Below are 22,628 nucleotides of genomic sequence, written 5' to 3'. Positions count from 1 at the left end.
TAAAGTTAATGGTGTTCCTATTCACATAAGATTTCTTGATTCTTACAGAATTTTATCGGCTAGCCTGGCTACACTGGCCACTCAATTATCTGATGATCAATTCAAAATCACATGTGCCTTGTTTCCAAATCAGGACCTGAAATTAATTAGGCGGAAGGGTGTATATCCATATGATTATGTTACAGATTTTTCTAAATTTGATGAGTGTTCCCTGCCACCACAAGAAGAGTTTTACAGCAAAATCAGAGGATCTGGAATCACTGATGATGATTATCACCATGCCCAATTGATGTGGAACAATTTAAAATGCCAGACATTTGGTGATTATCACATGGCATATTTGAAACTTGATGTGACCCTCTTAGCTGATATATTGCAGGCATTCAGAAAATCTTCTATGCAAAATTATAAACTGGACCCAGTGTATTTTTACAGTGCCCCGGGCCTAGCATGGTCTTCAATGTTTTTGAACACTAAAATGCAATTGGATCTGATCCAAGATCAAAATAAGTATCTGTTTATGGAGAAAGGTATAAGAGGGGGGATGGTGCAATGCTCTCAGAGATATGCCAGAGCAAATAACAAATATATGCCTGATTATGATCCAGCACGGCCATCAAATTATATACTGTATGTAGATGCAAACAGCCTCTATGGTCATGCCATGATGCAAAAACTGCCATATGCAGGGCTTGAATGGGTTGAAGATTTCAATATTGAAGATCTTCAGGACTTTGATGACAGTGACTATGGCCTCTTCTTAGAAGTTGATCTGACAATTCCTGATGATTTGCACAATAAATTTTCTGATCTGCCCCCAATTCCCGAGGTTCAGTGCTCACCTGGCTCTAAACAGAAGAAGCTCATGATGACACTGGAGCCAAAACAGGGCTATGTCATATATTACAAAAACCTCCAGTTCCTGATGAAACATGGTGTTCAAGTGACCAAACTTGGCAAAGTTTTGAGGTTCAGGCACTCAAAATGGTTGGAGCCATATATTAATACAAATACAGAGCTTCGAACATCTGCAAAGAGCCAATTTGATAAGGCCTTGTTTAAATTGATGGTCAATTCTGTATATGGCAAAACAATTGAAAATGTCAGAAAACATACCGATGTTAAAATAATTACTGACCCCAGCCTGAGCAAAAAATTGGTTGCAAAGCCTAATTTCAATTATAGAAGAATTTATGATGAAAATATGGCACTTTTCAACATGAAAAAAACAAAAATTAAGTTTGATAAACCTATTTATGTAGGGGCTACAATATTGGAATTGGCCAAATTACATATGTCAATATTGTATTATGATGTCTTGAAACCTTTTTATGGTGATAATATAAAATTGATGTACATGGATACGGATAGTTTTATTCTTGATATTAAAACAGAAGATGTTTATAAAGATATGACCCAGCCTGAATTGTTTAAATATTTTGATACCAGTGAACATAAAGAGATTCAACACCACCACAACAAAAAGGTGCCTGGCAAGTTAAAAGATGAGACACTTGGTGATGTTATTGTGGAATTTGCTGGGTTAAGTGCCAAGATGTACAGTTTTAAAACATGTAGTGCTGTTGTCAAAAAGGCCAAGGGCATTGGCAGAGTGACTGTTGACAAAGAGCTCCAATTTGAAGATTATAAAAATTGCATCAAATCCCAGAATTCAATCAAAACATCAGAATCCAGAATTCAGAGTGTGGATCACTTATTGACTTCAAATGTTGTAAGAAAAGTGGCTCTGGACCCACATGATGATAAGAGATGCATTTTATCATGTGGCATTCATACTTTACCATGGGGGCATTGTGATTTGAAAAATGGCAAAAAATGCACAAGCACAGAGCATGATTTGAAATAAATAAACATGCCTATGAACTTATTTGGGTTCAAAAAACAAGGTATTATGGACCTGCCGACACCACAACCCTCTTCTGATATGCTGTCTAAACTAAGTGGCTTGTTAATTATTCATCTGAACAGCATACTTACAGATATTGATGATGAAACAGGCAAAATATTGTACATATTTAACAATAATTTAAATCATTACCAATTACCTGTAGGTGGGCAATTACAATTTATTACAACCCCTGAGGGTGATGTTAAAATTTCAGTAGGGAGAAATACTTACAGAATTAAGCACTCAAACATGGTTTCTGGCACTGTATATACTGTTTCTGCTGGTGACTGCTTATATATTGAAGTCCCTGGATCTTATGACAAGCTTATACCCTTTTTTATAGAATTAAGAATCAGATACTCTATAATAAATAACTACTAAACAAAATGCCTAATGATATTTTTGGCCATACAAGACATGAAGATCACAGTGATGAGATTCTTATGCTTGATGTCAGAGTCAAGAAATTAAGAAGTGATTTACAAGCTTTACAAACCACACTCAATGCCAGTCTTCAACTAGAAATTACAAATTTACAATCACAATGCATGGACCCTCTTCTTAAAATTGATTCTGAACTCAAATTATTGCTTCAGAAATATACTGATTTGGCCACATTGGATAATTTTCAAAGTTTGGAAGAAGCTGTTGCAGCTCTTCAAGCCAAATTTAAGACCCAGGCTAACAACTCTGAGCAATTGAAACAACAATTGGAAGAGCAAATAAATAATGTCCAGGCACAGCTCCAAACAATTGTCAAAAGCATAAAATCACAAGAAGATTTTGATCTAGTGATTTCCACTCTAAAGGAACAGATTCAGTCACTCCAAATACCTAATCTGGACCCTCTGAACAATGCCATAGCCGAGGTTAAAGAAAAAATTGAGACACTTGAAAATTTTATGAACAACTTGCCATCTTCTGATGCTCTGAATGCAATAACTCGGAGTGTGGCAAATATTAAGCTGCAACTTGAAACATATGAAGATTTTGGAAAAATTCAAAGTTCCATAACCCATCTTGAAGGTACAATAGCAGCAGTGCAAAGTGATTTGGCAAATGTACTAGAATCCCGCCTGCCCGGTATTGTAGATGCCCTTGTTAGTGTCCAGCAACAAATCACAAAGCTTGAAAACCTCAACACTGAATCTGAGCTATCTCATTTTCATCACTTGATAGATGATATCCAAACAAAACTTGAAATTTTACAACAATCCACACCTTCTCAGGCAGATATAGCCCTGCTCCAAAATGCTATGCAAAATGTGGCTGATGCTTCTGAATTAAACAATGTAAAATTGGCACTTGAATTTTTGCAAAATACAGTCTCAAATCTTCCTACATCACAGGAACTTAAAAATATTAAGAGGGCAGTGAATAGGATATTGAAATCAGAAGATATCAAGAATATCCAGGCAGAGATCAAACATCTCACTCAGACAGTGGCCACTCTACCAACCAATCAACATATTAATGAATTGCATGCCCTGTTTGAGGATATCAGAAGACAGGTCCATGATCTTACAGCTCAAAATTCAAAATTGGCAATTGTTGAAAATTTGCAATAAATTGTAGCTAATATCAAGCAACAGCTAGGGACCATGGAATCCAATCAAGCAAATGCTCTGTCTGTTTTTTGCCACCCATCTACAAGAAATTGTGCAACAATACAAAAAACTTGTTGTGGACATAAAAATCAAGCCAGGCCATGATGATGTTGTTAGAACCATCAATGAGCATCTTGAATCTGTAACAAGCAGATTGCTCACAGCAGAAAAAGAAATAACAGGCATAATCGAGAATCCAAAACATTCAGTAATTCTTGAATTGTACAGCATCCCCAACAAAGAATATGATTCTCCATTTACACCAGGTGGCAAAATATATATGCTGTCCCCTGCACAATTTTATTACCAATTTTTTGTTGGGGGCACATTGAGACCAATCAAGATCAAATATTGGCTTCAACCACAGGCACACCACTACCCTACCTTATCAATAACAAATGCTGATAACAAAGTGAAAATCACCAGTGTAGAATTGGAGGATTTTACAGATCCCAATACATTAGAAACAGCCTATACTGAAGATGATGGCTCTTTGGAATTTAAAATACAAATTGGAGACAAATTATATTTAGAAAATCCTGGAGTCTCAGCTGCTGAACACCCTATAGTTGCAATATTCTTGTTTACATATTATGTCTAGAAAAATTATTGTTGATGAATTACACAGACAGGCCAGACATAATTTTAAGAGACTCCCAGTAGTCACAAAAAGCATAGATGATTTATGGCAAAGCGACTTGATTGAAATGGCAAGTGGACAGTTGAAAAACTTAGACAAAATCAACAAGGGCTACAAGTATCTACTCACTATCATAGATACATTTTCAAAATTTGCCTGGGCTGTGCCACTCAAATCCAAGACTGGAACATGTGTTACAGAAGCCATCAGAACAATTATCAATCAGAGTGGAAGATCCCCGCGCTATTTGCAAACAGATAATGGCAAAGAATTTTATAATTCAGTGTTTCAACAATTTATTAAAAGCCAGGCAATAAAACATTATTCGAGTTACAGTGACCTCAAGGCCTCAATTGTAGAGAGATTCAACAGAACCTTAAAAAATCTTATGTATAAACAATTTACCCTCCAAGGTAATTATAAATGGATTAATATTCTTCCAGAACTTCTACATAAATATAACAACTCGGTCCATTCCACAATCAACATGAAACCCTCTGAAGTAACTTCATCTGATGAGCAAAAATTGATCAGTACTGTTTATTATCCTAAATATCAGCCAACAACAAGAAAAGCCAAATACAAAATTGGGGATCAAGTAAGAATAAGCAAATATAAGCACTTATTCAAGAGAGGCTTTACAAGAAACTGGAGCACTGAATTATTTACAGTGGTTCAAGTTAAACCCGGGACCCTTAACACATATATAATAAAGGATCACCGAGGAGAAATTCTCAAAGGCAGGTTCTATGATCAAGAGCTCAGCAAAACTAAACAGCCTGACACATATCTCATAGAAAAAATTATCCGCAGAAAAGGCAACAAGTTACTTGTTAAATGGCTAGGACTTCCAGAACACAGCTGGATCGATGCAAACAAAATAATAATATGAGCACCTGGGATGTTATAAAGAGGCTGCCAGAACCTGAACAACAGAATAAGAGAAATGGAAAATTGCTATCTGATAATATTAGGTGTCTTATTGTTGGGCCATCTGCTTGTGGTAAAACTACACTAATGGTTGATAATTTTTTATTGGCACCCAACTGGTTAGACTGGAAAAACAGGCACTTGTATATCTTCTCTAAGAGCTTGGAACAATTAAAATATCAGCAGCTGATGAAGCTATATGATGGATTGGATATTGCCACTTTTGAGCCAGATGTTAAGCCACTTCATGACTGTCTCGATAATTCTGTTGTTGTGTTTGATGATATTATACTGGATAATCAAAACAAGGTTAGGAATTTCTTTACACAGGGCCGACACAAAAATATTGATTGCTTCTACCTGGCACAGACTTTTTCAAAAATACCCAAGCAACTGATCCGAGACAACAGCAATTTTATATGCGTGTTTCATCAGGATCATACCAACCTCAAACACATACATGATGAATATGTAGGTGGGGACTTGAGCTACAATGATTTTTCCAAGTTTTGCAGCAAGTGCTGGAGCCAGGACAGTTATGGCTTTGTCACAATTGATATGACAAGAACACCTAATACTGGCAAATACAGAAATAAAATCAACAATTTTCTAGACATTGAAACATATATAAATAAACATGAAAAGGCCAATCATTGATGATCTTAAGTTAAGAGATTATCTTGTAAAAAGATTTAAGGGATGGAAATCAGAGAACCGTGGAATTTATGAAAAACACAAACAAACAGAACAGCCTGTAATTGATGCTATTAGTGAATTAGGTAAAAATATAAAAACTGTTACAGAGCAAAATCAAAATTTGATCACAGAGCTTGTACCTGTAGCTGCAAGAAACATATTAGATTATCCATTCACCCCACTTTCCAGTATTCATACACCTAGTCCTATTGCTCCTAGAAGAATTGAAGCTACTCAGGATCCTATTGAATTGGGTCTTCTTGCTCAAAAATATTTAACCACACCTAAAGACAATAAAGATGAGGTTTTTGGCTTATATGCTGACACAGAGCTTGATGGCAGCATCATACATAGAATTGGCAATTTCAGAGTAACATTTATGGGAGATGATATAATTGTATATTCAGAATCTCGACTTGGAGAAAAAGGTGCTTTTGTTAAGTACACCGGAACACCTGGATTATGGGAACTGATGACCAGGAAGAGACCTGGCAGCTATACAGATCAAGATTATGAGGATTACAAAGAAATATTAATAAAATCAGATGCTCTATACCAGAACAATGATCCCACACAAAAAAGAGTCAAGTCGAGCAGTGGGGCAAAATACAACAATTTAATCAAGCCCATATGGTCACAAATCAAGACTGGCAGTGGAATCAAACAATACAACACCCTGCCCAAAGAATTTGTGTGGGTTGATGATGTCAGGAAACTTGTAGACAGGTTATTAGTAATAGCTGGTTAGGAAAATGCTGGGAATCACAATTTTTACAATGAAAAGGTTGGAATTATGGACATGATAAGCACCAAATTGTCTAATTTTATAGTGAATGACACTAAGGGGATTGGATATCTTATAAAAATTATTAATACTCTACCACCTAAATTTTGGAATATTTCTGAGGGTCGGGGCCTTGTTAATGACATTATAAACAAGCTGCCATTTGAACTACATATTCCAGGTTATCAGTATTGTGGTCCAGGCACAAAACTGGATCATAGATTAAACAGAGGGGATCCTGGTGTTAATCCCTTAGATGCTGCTTGTAGAGACCATGATATTGCATACAACACACATTCTGATCTTGACAAGAGACATGTTGCAGATAAGAAATTAGAAGAGGCTGCATTTGGTAGATTTGTAAGCAAAGATGCTTCTTTGAGTGAAAAAATAGCAGCATTGGGAACCACCATAGCTATGAGCACCAAACAAAAATTGGGGTGGGGGTTGTGAATATGTATATAATAAACCTACAATGAAGGCCAAGGGTGTTATGTATCAAATACCTTATGCAGGTCTCAAATCTCTTAAAACTATTGACAGTCTTTTAACCAAAAAACAGCGCAAGAAAAAAAGCTCTTGTATTGCAAAGGGGCATGGTATGAAATTGTTACTTAGTACCCCCCAATTAAAAAAATTACAGCAATCAAGGAAAAAATCACATGTGGGGGGATTTATATTTACCATCCCTGCCATCTTAGCTGCTCTCGGGGCTGTGGGGAGCTTGGCCGGGGGATCAGCTGCCATAGCAAAAACAGTAATAGATGCCAAGAAGAATAGGGCAGAATTAGATGAGCAGAAGCGCCATAACCTGGCCATGGAGAAACAAGGCAAAGGTGTTAAGAGAGCCATGAATAAGTTTAAAAAAAACAAGAGCCGCTTACAAACCAAGATATTGAAGCTTTAATCAAGCCACTGGGCATCAAACATTTTAGAGGTGTGTACATGTCTGATTCTTTACCAGAACAACCACTCAACAAAGAGTGTGGCATTGTTAATTTGGATGAGTACAAAAATCAGGGCACTCACTGGATTTGTTATCTTTAATATTTAAAAAATGAGGCATTTGTATTTGATTCATTTGGAGGTGTTCCACCTGAAAATTTAATAAAATATCTAAATTCATCTAATCTTTATTACAATAATGCCCGTGTTCAAAACTTCAAAGATGTTAATTGCGGACATTTGTGTTTATCTGTTCTTAGATATATGTCTCAAATAAATAAACCATCAATTGAAAATTTTCAAAAAGCCTTGTGGTATTTAAAACATCATGGGGGTATTCCATCTCACCAGCCAAAATTCAATATTGAAACTCAAATTACATGATGACATTGTGTATCCCAAAACAATAGCTCTCAGAGCATTTTATGGCATGTACTTAATCCCTAATATTACATACCACAACAACAAAATTGCAGTTGGTGATGAAAAAATTGTCATCACTCCAGGGCAGTATAATCTGTCCACTTTAAATGCTCAATTACCCAGAGGTATAGTATTAAGTCAAAATTCTGTCACTCACAGAGTAGAAATTGTATCTGCCAAAGAAACAGTGGATCTGGGTACTATAGGAGAGCTGTTGGGATTTGAGAACAACACAAAACTTGAACCAGGCATCAAACACACTGCTATGAATATACCCAAATTCTTAGCCATAGAGACTCTAAATATTCACTGTAATGTGGCTGAGGGTATGATCACCAAATCAAATGGCATAGGCACTCACAAACAAACTGGGATCATTGCAACATTCAAACCTAACTCTGAATTTATGGAGCCTATTATCTACAATCCATCCCCAACATTATATTTTCCTGTGTGCCATAATAGAATAGATTATATTGAATTGATGGTTACTAATGAAAAAGAAGAATTAGTTGATTTTGCTGGAGCTACAACAACTGCAATCATAGAGATTAACATTTAAATAAAAATACATACAAGAAGAAAATGGAAAATATTGAGAGTTATGAGCTACAATCATTCCCTCCAAACAGGAGGACATTTGCAAATTTAAATCAACCCAACACAGAAATTGAGGTTGATCTTGATGTAGGGGATGGATTTATACACCCCCACAGAGCAGATCTATACATCAAATTTGATGTTGTAAAGCTCGATGGTACCGATTATCCGGCAAATACAAATATAAGACTTGTAGACAATTTTGTGCCACATCTATTCTCTGAAATTGAGATCAGAAAGCATGGCGTTGTTATAAACAGAGTGGATTATCCCGGCATTACCTCCACAGCTTTGGCCACATTAAAATTATCCAAAACCGAGGCTTCATACTACAAAATCGGTGGATTTGAGGCTGGTGATAAGATATTATCTAAAAACCACACAGTGCTGTTCCCTATGCGCCTGTTGCCAGGATTCTTCTCAGATTTCAAAGAAATTATGTGGAAGGGTGGGTTAAGAATCACATTTAGAAGAGCTGCAAATGATAATAATGCCTTGATGAGGTACAGTGCATTAAACCCCACAGGAGGAGCTCTGCCTAATACCTTACCAGATGCAGGCAAATGCATTATTCAGACTATGGAGTTAAGAATCCCTGTTGTTGAATATGAGGCCAGTTATGCTCTTAAATACAAAGCTGATATAATAAAAAATCCACAGGTTCCTTTACAATTTTATACATATCAATGTGTACAGAAGCCCGCAACTGGTTCTTATTATGAATTTGATGCCACAAATTCATTCTCCAGTATTCAATTTGACATGCCTGATTTTGTGGTGGTACTGTTTCAGACTGGAAGACACAACAATCAGGAAAAAAATTCAAGTAAATTTGATAGCTGCAACATCAAGAACATATATCTTAAAAATGGCAGAAATGAGGTCTTTCCTAGAGAAAATTACAATTTAGACATGTCCAAGAATGATTTCCTCAAATTATATGAGGCTTTTTCTTCCTTCAAAAGAGTCACTACTGGCAATACGGATATGTATTACACACCAGATGAATTCAAGGCACAGAGACCCATGTTTGTAATTAACACTTCAAAAAGGAAACAAGTTGTGGTGAATGACAGGACAAATATTAAAATTATCTGTGAATTCCATGAGGCATTACCTGATGACACCATATGTAGTGTTATTCTCATAGGAGAAAAATCATATGTTTATGATGTAAGAAATGAGAGGGTCACAGAGCAATTCTAGAAGATATTATGCTGTTGCACAACACACTTTGCTGTCAGGGAGGCCTATGCACTCTGCCAGGTTTGAAATCTTGATTATAGGCCATAAAATTATGTCTACAACACTTCTGCTTGCAGCAAGAAAGCTTTATTACTTACCTAAATTTTATACCACATCTGCCTGTGGCAGGAAAGCTGAAATACAGAAATATATTCTGTAAGTTACAGACTCGGGGCTTATATTATTGCATCAAGACCAAACCTAATATACAATTCAGTTTGCACGACAATATCCAAGAAGTCAATATAATTATTACTAGGAATTTCCTCAATATGATGGATAGCAAGTAATTTTCTCTGAAGGGGTACACAGTGTAGATAAGAATTTTCTCTTTGAGTCCCATGATAAATGACATGTAATTTCCCTTTGAAAAAACATAGTGCAGGTTAAGCCAACAGATAAAATCTCCCAGGCATACAGAAAGAAGGCAATTACTCTTTGATGATGAATAATATGTTATTTCTCTCTGAAAAGACACAATATAGATTATATCTGCTGGCATACAGAAAGAAGGCAATTACTCTTTGATGATGAATAATATGTTATTTCTCTCTGAAAAGACGCAGTGTAGATTATATCTGCTGGCATAAAAGAAATATAATTTTCCCGGGCAAGCAATAATTTATTGCTGGCCAAAACATAGGATTGATTAAAAGATTAGAAGAACATGCAAGCAATTAATTATATTTGCTTGACCTCTATTCTGTTGTATTGATCAAGGAATTTTGCCTCATAAAAATATAACAACAATTAATGTGATTTTATACCCAGACAACAGCTATTAACTAGGCTTGGGTAATCCCCAATATAGAATAATTTTGCTCTGTTGTATAACACTTTTACCAGGTTTTCAGATCTGGGAGTTGTATATCAACTAGCAGTAATTATTCTCAAAATCTCACTTATGGAAATATTATTTTGCCACATGTATTTCAATCTATCAGGACTTGAACCCAGAGCCCCTTGTTTACAAGACAACAATATTAACATTTTGCCATCAGGGGAGGCTTCACATTTTACCAGGACTTAAACCCGAGCCTTTTGATTACAAGGCAATAAAAACCATGCACCACACTCTACTGGCTCTCAGAACCCAATAAATATCAATTCAAGATTCCTGGGATTTTGACAGAAAAACATACTATAAACAATAAGATGATAAGAGAACTTAGCATAGTTTTAAGTATAGGCAAATCAATCTGAGGGGCTCATCATTTCTCAGGAAATTCCTGAGGGCATTTTTACAAAAATCTTGGATTAGACAGGGTTCCACACTTGAGCAAAAAGCTCATATGCTCATGTTGAGCTTGTTTTAAGTATAAACAAATCTGCTAGAGGGGGGCTCATCATTTATCGAGCTGGTAATATCATCAATACAACTACTCTTACGTACTTACAGATTGCATCTCCGATGGCAAAGTGGTAATATGGCTGCCTTGTAATCAAGGGATCCTGTGTTTGATACTTTAAACTGTAGGTCCAGTCCCAATTAGTCTATCTGTGCATAAAAGTGGACTTAAAAAAAACTCATACTTACAGATATTCAGTGTGTGTTTGATGGTTGCAACTATGTAATGGTTAGGTTACTGCCACCACATGCATTGCTGAATACGAGAATAAGCACAAACCTCTTCCAGGGCATTCCAAATACTGCTGTCCCTGAATTCGTCAAAGGGATCCAGGTTCTTACGAATAGTCCCTGAGAAAAGCACTGGATTTTGAGGGATTATGGATATCTTCTTGCGCAAAGGATGCACTTACTTTTCCTTTTCCTGCAAATGCATATGGAGACTTATCATATCTCCACAAACATTTTTAATAAGAATTGAAGCTAATTTCTTAATGTCAAGAACCCACATGGGTATTTTAGTAGTATATTTCAGAAATAATTTAACCATGATTCTTTCATGGAATCTTAAACACACAATACGAACATCTGCGTCATCTGAGCCTCTCATTACCGCTTCATAACCCTCATTAGCAGCGGCAGTATTCACCAACAAATTATCATTTCTTTCTCATGTTTACGGTTGAGATTGAGCACTTTGAGGCTCCCTTTAGATGTGATGTTCCATCATTTATCTCCACAGTTCGCGAAGTGTTTTATTCAAAAGATTTACAAAATGCTCTGGTTTCCTATTTGTTAACAAGAAATGCAATTAGAGTTGTTTTATTAATTGCGTGACTAAGGAATTCCCTTCACTTTCTGACAATCTGGGAAGATGAGATGCTCTGTGACTGATGCTCGAGTTCTTCCCATGTGATTATCCTTTCGGTGTTCTTTATAGATGTCTCATTGTACGTATCGAACAGACATAAATTCTTGGACTAGTGTTTCCTTCTTGAAAGCAATGGACAAAGCAGATAGACTTCACCAAAGTTTGACTCCTCTTCTTTTACTCTCTGAATATGAGCCATACCATCAATCGCCGTGGCTGAATTTCCAGATATTTCCTCAGGGGGATAACATTTTTCTGCAAGTATGTCTCTAATGCCCATGATAATAGTTCTAAGAGAAAGCCCATTTGAAGATTGAAGATTCCGATTCTATGCTGTCACAATAATTCGACCAAATTGTGTTTTGTCTGATAATTGACCTGCCATAACTATCCACCGCCTTCGTCTTGTATCAGGAGAGGAACAGAAAGAACTAGACGAAAACCATGTTTATGCAACTGAAAGAACATTCAAAGAACAGATACAGTAGAGTATGGGCTAGTACAGGTAACAGAAGTACCCTAAAGTAGCTTGGACCAATACTCACATGATGTGCGTCACTATAGAGCAATAGAACAGCTCAGAAAAGGACAGGGTCACAGCAGTAACTCACCCCTAGTGTGGTGTGTGATCTCGAACGGCCAACACCGCTGCACATCTGTGTGGCATGGACTCGATGAGGTGATCGATGAGGGCCTGGAGGATTCCTCGGCTCTCTTCACTTTGGGCAATTTCAGCTCTGGAAGAGTTGAGGGAGGTGCCATTCTACCTAGAATGCGTCTACCAATCGCATGCCAGACATTCTCTATGATATTTAAGTCCAGTAATCACGGTGGTCACTCCATACTCACTAGCCGCCCCCCCCCCCTTCCGTAGCGGAGTGGCTAGCACATCGCGCTACGATGCCAGGAGTCCCGGGTTCGAATCCTGGCTTGGGCATGGATGTTTGTGAGTGTTCATTCATCAGTTTCGTCATATTACCACTCATCCTTATCTTCGCAAATTAGCCAAAAGTGGCACAAAAAGCGAAGTAAAATAAAGCAAATCAATCAATTAATCCATACTCACTATTCCCTCGTCCTCTGGCACGCTGTGCACTAGCAGAACTCTGAGAGGACGAGAATTATCGCCGATGAAAAGGAAACGATCACCTATTACATCTGCGCACGGCATGGCAAGAGGTCCGAGGTTCTTGTCCCCATATCTAAAGGCCATCAAACTGCCATTTTGGATGACGTGGAGGTCCGTACGTCCCACAAAATCATTCAACCCCATTCGTTGTGGCCCCAATTGCGATGTTCCTAAGCCAAGTTTCTACGGACTGAAAGCTGTACGGTGATGGAGCACACCCCATGAGTCTATATGCATAGAGGCCATCTTTAAGTAGGTGATTGCAGACAGTTTGAGATGACACCTGCACCCTATTGCTGTGAGAATGGTATGTTATAGATTCGTTGCATTCTGTAGTCTGTTCCAATCGGTTGTTAACAAGAGGTACCTGTTGTCTCTTGCTGTTTGACGGCCATGACCTTGCCTTCGTCGCACATTGAGACGCTCCAAGGGCTACAGATACCTCTCGCTGTCTGTCCAGCTTCCGTCCTTTCTATGGCTCTCCACGCCATCGATTCAGGTAAATTGAACTTTTGAGACATTGTACCACTTGCCCACGTTCCTCAATGAACTCTTACACTGTCCTTGGACTGCTACTGTCATTCTCACAGCTGCGCACTTCAGTTGTTAATTCAGAGATATCGGTATTAATGATGGGCAAATAGCCAATTGACTCCAGTATTGGTGTTAAATCCCATCCAACTTATCAATTAAATTATTAAAACATTCACAAATTTTAATTATTGTTATTATTATAATCTTAATTATTATCATCATTATTATTAATTTAGATCAGAATTACTGTAATTGTCATTTCTAATAGTAAAAGTAAAAATATTAAAAATTATCAAAACTTTCCATTTACATCAATGTTATCTGAGGAGTGGAGTGGTAACACACAGAAGGCAAAGAGTTATGTATGACATGCTAACACATATTTTCCATCTCCAGGCATCCCAACCTTACCAAAAATCATATTAGAACCCGTCCCCCCGAGTGGTACCAACAACTTGCCTGGCTCAAGGCCTAATTCAATCTTGAGTATTTTATCCTGTTACTCTTAGATCCTGCTAGCTTTGCCTTTCTTTACTTCAATGTTTGCCCCTCTTACCGTAGAATTGGTTTCCGTCCAAGGTTGGGAAGGGCAATGCCAACCTGTGGTTGCGCCACTGAGTGCTATATGCATACATGCATGGGTTACACAGAATGAGTAGTGTCTAAATAGGCTACGAGGATCACATAATGGACGACAATACTTCGATTGTAGATGTCCAAAGAAATGTTCGTTAATTGTTTCAAATGCTCTGGAAGTCGAATATGTATTTAGTGTTAGAAATCGTTAGCAAAGAAACAGAGACCTGATAATTGTTCTACTGCAAGATATTCTTATGTGTTTACAAGTACAAAGTTGATAACACTCGCCTTTCTAAATCCAAGACGGAAAGAAACAATATGATCAGTTTTATACAATTTGATCATCAACTGACGTCATAGATAAAGCAAAAAATTCAAATCGATAAGAATGAATGTGCCTAGAATACTGCAAAATGCATGAAAATATGTAACCCAATTGTTAATCTTGGTAAGCATTATGCTCATGTTAACGTAAGTGTAGCATTTTCGTATATATAGTAGTTTGGTGTTAAGAAGTTTAATGATTCATTCTTGTATGAAAGCTCAATTGTTACACAAGATTTCAATCATATTTTAAAATTAATAGTACACCTGGTAAAAATTCTTATTTAGATATGTATTTTGACATGATTATGCAGTTTGATTGATTGAATTTGTTTTTAAGTCCATTTTATGCACAGAAAGGCTAATCAAGACTGAACCTACAGTTTAACAGTGGGATCCGAACAATCATGCGCCTCCACCGGGTTTCATATACCATTATTTAAAAAGAAAATTCAATATCTAGTCATGACAATCAATCGCTCCTTCTAGCTTGAGCTCAGATATAAATTCTTGTTTATAATTCAGAACATTTGTCAGAATCTCTGTGGTGTGTTCGCCTAAGAGAGGAGGAGGTAATTTAACACTGGTGTCAGCATCACTGTAAGCAACAGGGGCACCTACAACTCTCACTGTTCCTGCGGTTGGATGTTGGATTTCCTTCACTAAACCAATCTCCTTTATATGCTCGTCGCTGAAGACCTGTAACATAGAATTTATAGGTCCGTAAGGAAACGACGACCCTTCGAATATCTTAGACCACTCGGTGGTTGATTTCTTTTTAAAGGTTGCCCTCAAAAGATTCACAAGTTCTTTTCTGTTTTCAACACGTTTGATGTTTGTCAGAAACTTCTCGTCGTTTGCTAATTCGGGTGATCCTATCTTGGCACAAAGAGCTTTGAACTGTTGATCACTTCCAGCCCCAACTGTCAAATATCCATCTTTCGTTGGAAAACATTCGTAGGGAACTATACTCTCATGCGAAGTACCCCACCGCCTGGCCTCCAACCCAGCATTGAGATAGTTGGATCCTATATTTATCAAAGTTGCCACCTGAGTGGAGAGCAAGTTACAGTCGATTTTCTGCCCTCTGCCTGTTCTATGTCTTTGCAACAAGGCCGCCATGATGGCTCCGTGAGCATATAATCCTGTTGCCATGTCCGTCATGGCTACTCCTACTTTACACGGCTCACCACCTTCAGGCCCTGTAATGTGCATAAGTCCACCGATCGAAGCCGCGATGACGTCATACCCTGGCCTCGTTCGGTATGGCCCAGTTTGTCCATAACCGGATATGGAGCAATATATAAGTTTAGGAGCAATTTTTTTCAACTGTTCGTAACCCAGTTTCATCTCATCCAGTTTACCTGGGATGTAATTTTCAATCAACACATCACTATGTTTTGCTAAATCGTATATTATCTTTCTTCCAGAGTCAGATTTAAGATTCACGCACACGCTTTTCTTGTTTCTGTTCAGTGACAGGAAGTAACAGCTTTCTGGACCTTTGAAAGGGGGACCCCATTTCCTTGATTCGTCACCAGAACCTGGCATCTCGATTTTCAGAACTTCAGCTCCAAGGTCACCAAGAGCCATTGTACAAAATGGACCTGCAACAATTCTTGTGAGATCTAGCACCCTGATCCCACGCAGTGGACTTTTATCATCTGACGAATCAGTTTGTTGTAATGAGATACATCTTGTGCTCACAAACGTTACTTTGCATTTATTCCACAGCTTCACCTGTATATTTGGTAACCTGTTCATAGCAATGTGTCGTACAATCATTTTGTCTGCAAGTCAGTTAGTCCCAGCATCGACCTTGTATTTCGTCCAAAGTTCAACTCTGCAATCAACAAAAGAAACGACTGGTGAAATCCATTACTGTATTTTGAAAAGTACAGTGACAAAATCATATACATCAAGATTCATGTTACCCTTAGAAACAGAAACATGATATTGACACAAGTGACAGACGATGGAACGAATTGGGGAGGTACTTTTAAGAAGTGAGAGAATGGCGAGGAAAAACAAAGACAGACAACAGAAAAGAAAGAGAGTCCGTGCCAACCGAAACGAAAATGTAAAGTTTGTGTTGTCTTATGATCAATAGTATAATTTTAGCATTTCTTCTGTGTTTGAGTATGTGTACCATCAACGCAACGTGAATACTAGAAATGTATATTTTACTTGAGGATGTTAGTGTGCAACTGTACACAATATATAGTACATGTAGCGCCCGCAGCCACTTGCTGCGCATGAGACTGTTAAACAATACATATAAGGTTGTGTTTTTCTTTTTTGTAGTGGTGACATGATAACCATTCTATCTTCTTTTTATTATTATTATTTGAGCACATTTTTCTACTTCTTAGCTTAATCGGAATGGTGGGAATGAATGAATGAAAAGCTTTGTGATGAAACAAATACAATGATATATGTTAAGTCCGACCTGAGTTCAACCGTGACCATGGACTTCGTGGCTCGTTAAGCAGAAAACCCATTATGAACCATCCGCACAGCACACGACGACCAATCAACAGTTTCAATGGAGAGCTAATCAGAAGAAGAGCTTGTGGGGTACTTTCATAGCAGGTTCTTCTTCACATTCTCTGCTAATTTTCTCACACAGCAGAAGAATGGGTTCATTCCCGTTTCATTTTATTTAAATGAATTTGTTCGGCCGAGCCGTTCATAATAAATTCCCTGCTTTACGCACACCACCGCACCAACGAGGCTGGCCATAACAGTTAAAAATATATAGACACAAAAGGTAATCCAATCAATCCTATACTAGTATCTCAGGCACTGATGACCGGGGCGAGAATTAACGGGGAAGCAGGGGGCCCCTAGTGTTCCTGCCCGTAAAGGTAAATTTTCTCCTGCTGTGAAACCGGACATTCTTGGGTCGAGTCCCAACAGGCACGGATAAGCAACGGAATCATGAAGACCTGCAGATTTTTTTTTTCCAGATAGGGACAAGCAAGGGAAATTTGTGCAACCACGCGCGACCTTCGGTTTTCGTGCTGTTTCTGTGAATGTGACAGTGAATTTGGAGTCATTTTCGGTTGTGCAAAAACGGTGTAGATGGGAATTTCCATGCAAATGAAATCGAAGATACTGACGCTGTTTTTGCATTTGCACTAGTCTTTGATTGTGCTTTACGGAGAATAACACCAATTTTCCACATTTCATCCTTCATCAGATTTACTCGTTGCCTTAATGCTTCACCAAGCGAGGATTATGAACGTGGCCCGTGAGAGAAAAACAGCGTTCTCATTGCTTCTCTGTGCTACGTTTTCTACAACCGCGGAGTGTGCCATTCCAATATAAAACGCACTCGCGGATCATTTAAGAACTCAACTTTAAATCAATCCAGATAGAGCAGAGAAATCTATTCGGAACCGATATAGAACAATACAGACACTTTTTTTTCCGGATCAATTTTAAGACGGTCCTAGTTTGGTATTGAAATGAAACAATTCGCAACTTGGACCGAATTTATTTATTTATTTGTTATTTTACTTTTTAATTTGCTTTATTTTACTTCGCTTTTTGTGCCACTTTTGGCTAATGTGCGAAGATGGGGATGAGTGATGATATGATGTAATTGATGAATGGATACGCACAAACATCCATGCCCAGGCCGGGATTCGAAACTCGGGACCTCTGGCGTCGTAGCGCGATGTGCTAACCACTCCGCCACGGGAGGCGGTCGAATTTAAATTGTGCGAGAAAAAAGGTTCCGATCCTGTACGAAACCCAATAGAACCCATGAGTTCCTGGACCTTTAACAACCCTACCTTTTCGATAATTGCATGGATTTAGAAGATACTAAACGTTTAGTAAAATCACAGACCTCTTGTGGGCTCGATCACCACTGGCAAAAATAAATTTGTTTTCCTCAAGACAAGAAAAGAGATAGCTACTCTCATTCGAAACGCAGTGTTAGACAGTGGATAAATATTATATTAACATTGCCTGCCAATGTAGAACCACTGTGAATAACATTCACAGAATTATTAAAATTTTGTGTTTCATCGTCAAATCTCACGACTGTATTCAGTCGCAAGTCAAAATGGTGGATATGCAAACAGAAATATGCCCATAATAATACAAACAAAAATGAATTTATACCTACTTAAAAAATGGTGAATATTTTTTTTGTAAATATTTGCATCAGTTTTATCGAATAATAATTTTTAACAATTGTGCATTACTTTTCGTCGCTTTTCTTCCTTTTTGGCTAATCCCGACGGCCAGGATAAATGGTGATAACATAAAACTCATGAATGACCATGACAAGTTTCGAATCGGAACTTGCACCACCAAATTTGAGGCTCTGTCTGGCTTGGAAGTAGTGGCGTTAGTGTGGAATTACATCATGGGGCAAGAGCGCATGTATTTTCTCAGGGGCAGAGTTTAGTGGGATCCATGAGTATTACCGTGCAAATTGTCCATGACTTTTTTCTCTTACATCCTATGTGTTTTTAAGCGATGGATTTTATGTATGCAGGTGCAGAAGTTGTTTGTTTTGAGTTTTATTTTAATTCTTGAATCTCTTATTGGGTCAAATAAAGTGCACGAACATGGTGATGGACAGTTTGCATGGTAATACGCATGAATTCCACTGAACCTGAATCTGCTAGTACGAAAGACTCCCGGTCCCGTGTAGTCTAGTTTGTACTTTCCCGCTAGGTGTCCGTTCGTATGTCACGTTCTGGAGCGGCAGTTGAGGGTACACAAAATCATCACAAGTTTGAAAGTTAATACAGAACGTAGTACACCCAACGCCGAAAGAAACAGTAGGCGAATTGTCCACCACCATTTTCATTCGGTCTGAATTACACAGTGTGATGACAATGAATTGAAATAAAGACGTCAATTAGAAGAGAACAGTGCCTGGTTCGAACCAACAGAGTTTCATTCCTTAAAACAACACAGAATGTAGAATAAAAAAGTAATGAAAATAGCGGTGGACAATTTGCTTACCATTATATTTGCCGTTGACTGTATATAGTAATTATAATGCCATTATACAGGGCCGGCCCTAGGTAGTTTGCGTGCCTGAGGTATATATAATACACGGGACCTAGCCAAAGTTTTTCAGTCAGAACAATATCTTGAGATTTATTATTCTTAATCTGAAGTACATGTTTCTATTCAATCGCAATATAAACGTTAATACAATTATTAAACGATTAATTTATATATTTCGTACAATAACCTAAGAACAATACACAGAACGAGTTGAAGGTTAAAAGCAAGAACTATGGGAAGTTAATAAAAATTCCAAACTATTATTTATTTGCATTTGCGATGCGCCACTGATGTGACGTTCATTATATTTAATTATAAAACTGGCCGTGTTCAATATCAAACTATTATTTTACCTATTAAAGTGGCAACTTTTAATCATATCCAATAACATTCATTCTCTATCAGAATTATCTCTTTACTTTTCATTGAGTTTTGATTCTGTACCGGAATTACCTTATTTCATACATTTTTTTAAATTATAATTTCATTCTATAATTAAACGAATTGTGTAAATTAACTATTCCTGATTGAAATGTTTGGATTAGATTTTTATATAGTACACTTTGTTTGGAACATCATTTCAGTAATTTTGGATATCTTTAAATACGTCAAAACAATTAACAAAGTCAGGAAAAATCATATTAGTTGCTTAATTGGAATCACCAGCGTACTATAAATTGTACACAATTATTTTTATCTGGCGCGGAGTTCTCGAGTTCTCCCTAGGACTGACGCCGCCATTATATATTACATATTTTTGTAGCCTCCTTTTTTAAAGGGACGTGACTCCCTGGCACCCCCTTTACTGTTACCATTGAGAGAACATATTTTCTCCCGCCTTCAGGTGAACTTCTTACCTACTTTCGCATCCTCACCCTTGCTGTAGACTATGCTGTAGCTATCACACTGAATACAGTAGTCGTGAGTTCAATCTCCAACAAGCAAGGTTCGAGTTCCGACCTGGGCATTTCTTTGTGAAAGTCCATTAATCAATTTCATATAATTGTCACGATTAGCCAAAGTGGCATAAAACCAAAACAATACAAATAAAAATCGACGTCAGTAACGTTCTAATGTGTATTGTATAATAACAAGTTGGTATCGTAAAGCCTCTGACTTTAGTTGGCCTATTCTTAGCACAGCTGTCTTCCCCTCTTGCTCAAACGTAATCCAGTGCCAGGATATATTGGCTGCTTGCCAAATGCAAGGTTCTACTGTCATTTGTTTTTAAAAGCTAGACATTCGTCCTCTCAGACACATTAAAAAGATAACAAAAAACACAAAAAAGAATATCGTTGTACCATCATACATACATTACAAACCTTGGACTGATATTCCGCTTCTAGCTATGGAGTCGCCTTACCCTAAACTGAAGAAAAGTTGAGTCATGCTACGGAGCAGGAACGAAAAAAAACAAGTGAAGATCAAGTAGACTTTAATAGGATGCAAACAGCTGTTATCTTGAAGCACCGTCTTGAGTAGCAGCAAGGTCACAAACGTGGATGCCATTCGTAAAGGCACGAGGTGGAGTATGATAGTTCAATAAATACCAGTTATATCAGATTATTGGGTACTTCATGAAAGATAACGAGCAAAATGGCCTTGAAAGATGGTATTGTCTTGCAACACCATCTAGTAGCTCCTTCGTGCAGCAAGTTTTTTCGTTAAAGGGGTAGAAAATAGAAAAGAAATGAATGGGAAGGTAGAGGAATGCGGGGATATTTTCTGGGAGAGCAGCCACATTTAACAAAAATAGTTTTCTTGCTTCCGGGTGGGGAGGCGGCGGAACAGGGACGCCCCTGTGATACAATCTCTGGAGTGGACAGACATGGCCATGATTTGTTATACGTAGTTTGGAACTGATAAGTAGCGAGCGTAGGTACGGGAATTTTTGTCGGTAGAACCAAGTACGTTGATGACTGCTTAAATACGTAGGCCCTTGAAGTACCGAATGTTAAAGTTGATTTTTTAAATTTTTTATTTAGCTTCTGTTTTCTACCACTTTTCGCACATCGCGACGACGCGGGTGAGTGATGATATGAAACTGATAAAGGGACACTCACAAAGAAAACTCATGGCCAGGCCGGAATTCGAACGCGGGACTCCTGGCGTCGTAGCGCGCTGTGCTAACAATTCCGCCACGGAGGTCGTCGAACGAAATCTAAAGTTATTTACAATGTAAATTACAGCACAATGTGGTGTATCTTAAACTGGACTGTTTTAGAATTATAATAGCGTGTGGTCACCAAATGGTCCTACAATGTTGCCAGTTCTTGTAAGGACAGCCACGTTAATGGTGGTCGGTGGAGAATTCACTGCTTTACGTAAAAGTTCAGTACAGGGTATGGAGGAGGAAGGAGGGGGGGGACTTAAACAAAAATATAGCACTGCCGTAAACCTAGACCTTAGTAAAGAATATGCTGACCAAGGCACAAACATGTGTCTTGTGCAGTAGTTGTGCTGTGTAGTGTGAGAGTTTGTCTTGTGTAGTAGCTGTGGTGTCTAGTGTGTTTGTGTTTGTCTTGTGTAGTAGTTGTGGTGTACTTGTATGTGGGTTTGTCTTGTGTAGTAGGTGTGCTGTCTAGTGTGGTTGGGATTGTCTTGTGTAGTAGTTGTGCTGTCTAGTGTCTGTTTATCTTATGTAGTAGTTATGTTGTCTAATGTATTTCTGTTTGTCTTGTGTATTATCTTATGTAGTAGTTATGTTGTCTAATGTATTTCTGTTTGTCTTGTGTAGTATCGGTGATATGTATGTATATGTCTTGTGTTGTAGTTGTGCTGTCTAGAATGTTTGTGTAGTAGTTGTGCTGTCTAGTATGTTTGTGTTTGTCTTGCGTAGTAGTTGTGGTGTGTAGTTTGTTTATGTTTATATTGTGTAGTAGTTGTGGTGTGTTTGTGTTTATATTGTGTTATAGTTGTGATGTGTTTGTGTGTGTCTTGTGTAGTAGTTGTGCTGTCTAATGTGTTTGTGTTCGTCTTGTGTAGTAATTGTGCTGTCTAATGTGTTTGTGTTTGTCTTGTGTAGTA

At 37.8% G+C, this 22,628-nt stretch overlaps 1 protein-coding gene across 3 annotated transcripts; it reads right to left on the bottom strand.

Moving 5' to 3' along the window:
• Positions 1 to 14,837: 14,837 nt before the first annotated feature.
• Positions 14,838 to 21,000, bottom strand: LOC145990275 (succinyl-CoA:glutarate CoA-transferase). Of its 3 annotated transcripts, none has more exons than XM_083125961.1 (2): positions 20,915 to 21,000; positions 14,838 to 16,407 (listed from the first exon to the last, which is right to left on the bottom strand). In XM_083125961.1, exon 2 carries the CDS (start codon positions 16,347 to 16,349, stop codon positions 15,024 to 15,026), a length of 1,326 nt encoding a protein of 441 aa, XP_082982087.1. In that variant the 5' UTR covers positions 16,350 to 16,407; positions 20,915 to 21,000; the 3' UTR covers positions 14,838 to 15,023. The 3 variants fall into 3 exon arrangements, with proteins under 3 accessions (XP_082982087.1, XP_082982086.1, XP_082982088.1); XM_083125960.1 differs by having other exon boundaries at positions 20,924 to 20,999; XM_083125962.1 differs by lacking the exon at positions 20,915 to 21,000 and adding an exon at positions 20,459 to 20,533.
• Between the last annotated feature and the right edge of the window lie 1,628 nt (positions 21,001 to 22,628).

Source organism: Lepisma saccharinum, chromosome 7 (genome assembly GCF_977018435.1).
Source record: "Lepisma saccharinum chromosome 7, izLepSacc3.1, whole genome shotgun sequence".
Classification (NCBI taxonomy): domain Eukaryota; kingdom Metazoa; phylum Arthropoda; class Insecta; order Zygentoma; family Lepismatidae; genus Lepisma; species Lepisma saccharinum.
Note: the sequence above shows the minus strand (reverse complement) of the source record. Positions and strands in the feature narration are given on the sequence as shown.

Excerpts from the sequence above, each read along its gene's own strand:
- LOC145990275 (XM_083125961.1), bottom strand. The coding sequence starts at position 16,349 with ATGATTGTACGACACATTGCTATGAACAGGTTACCAAATATACAGGTG.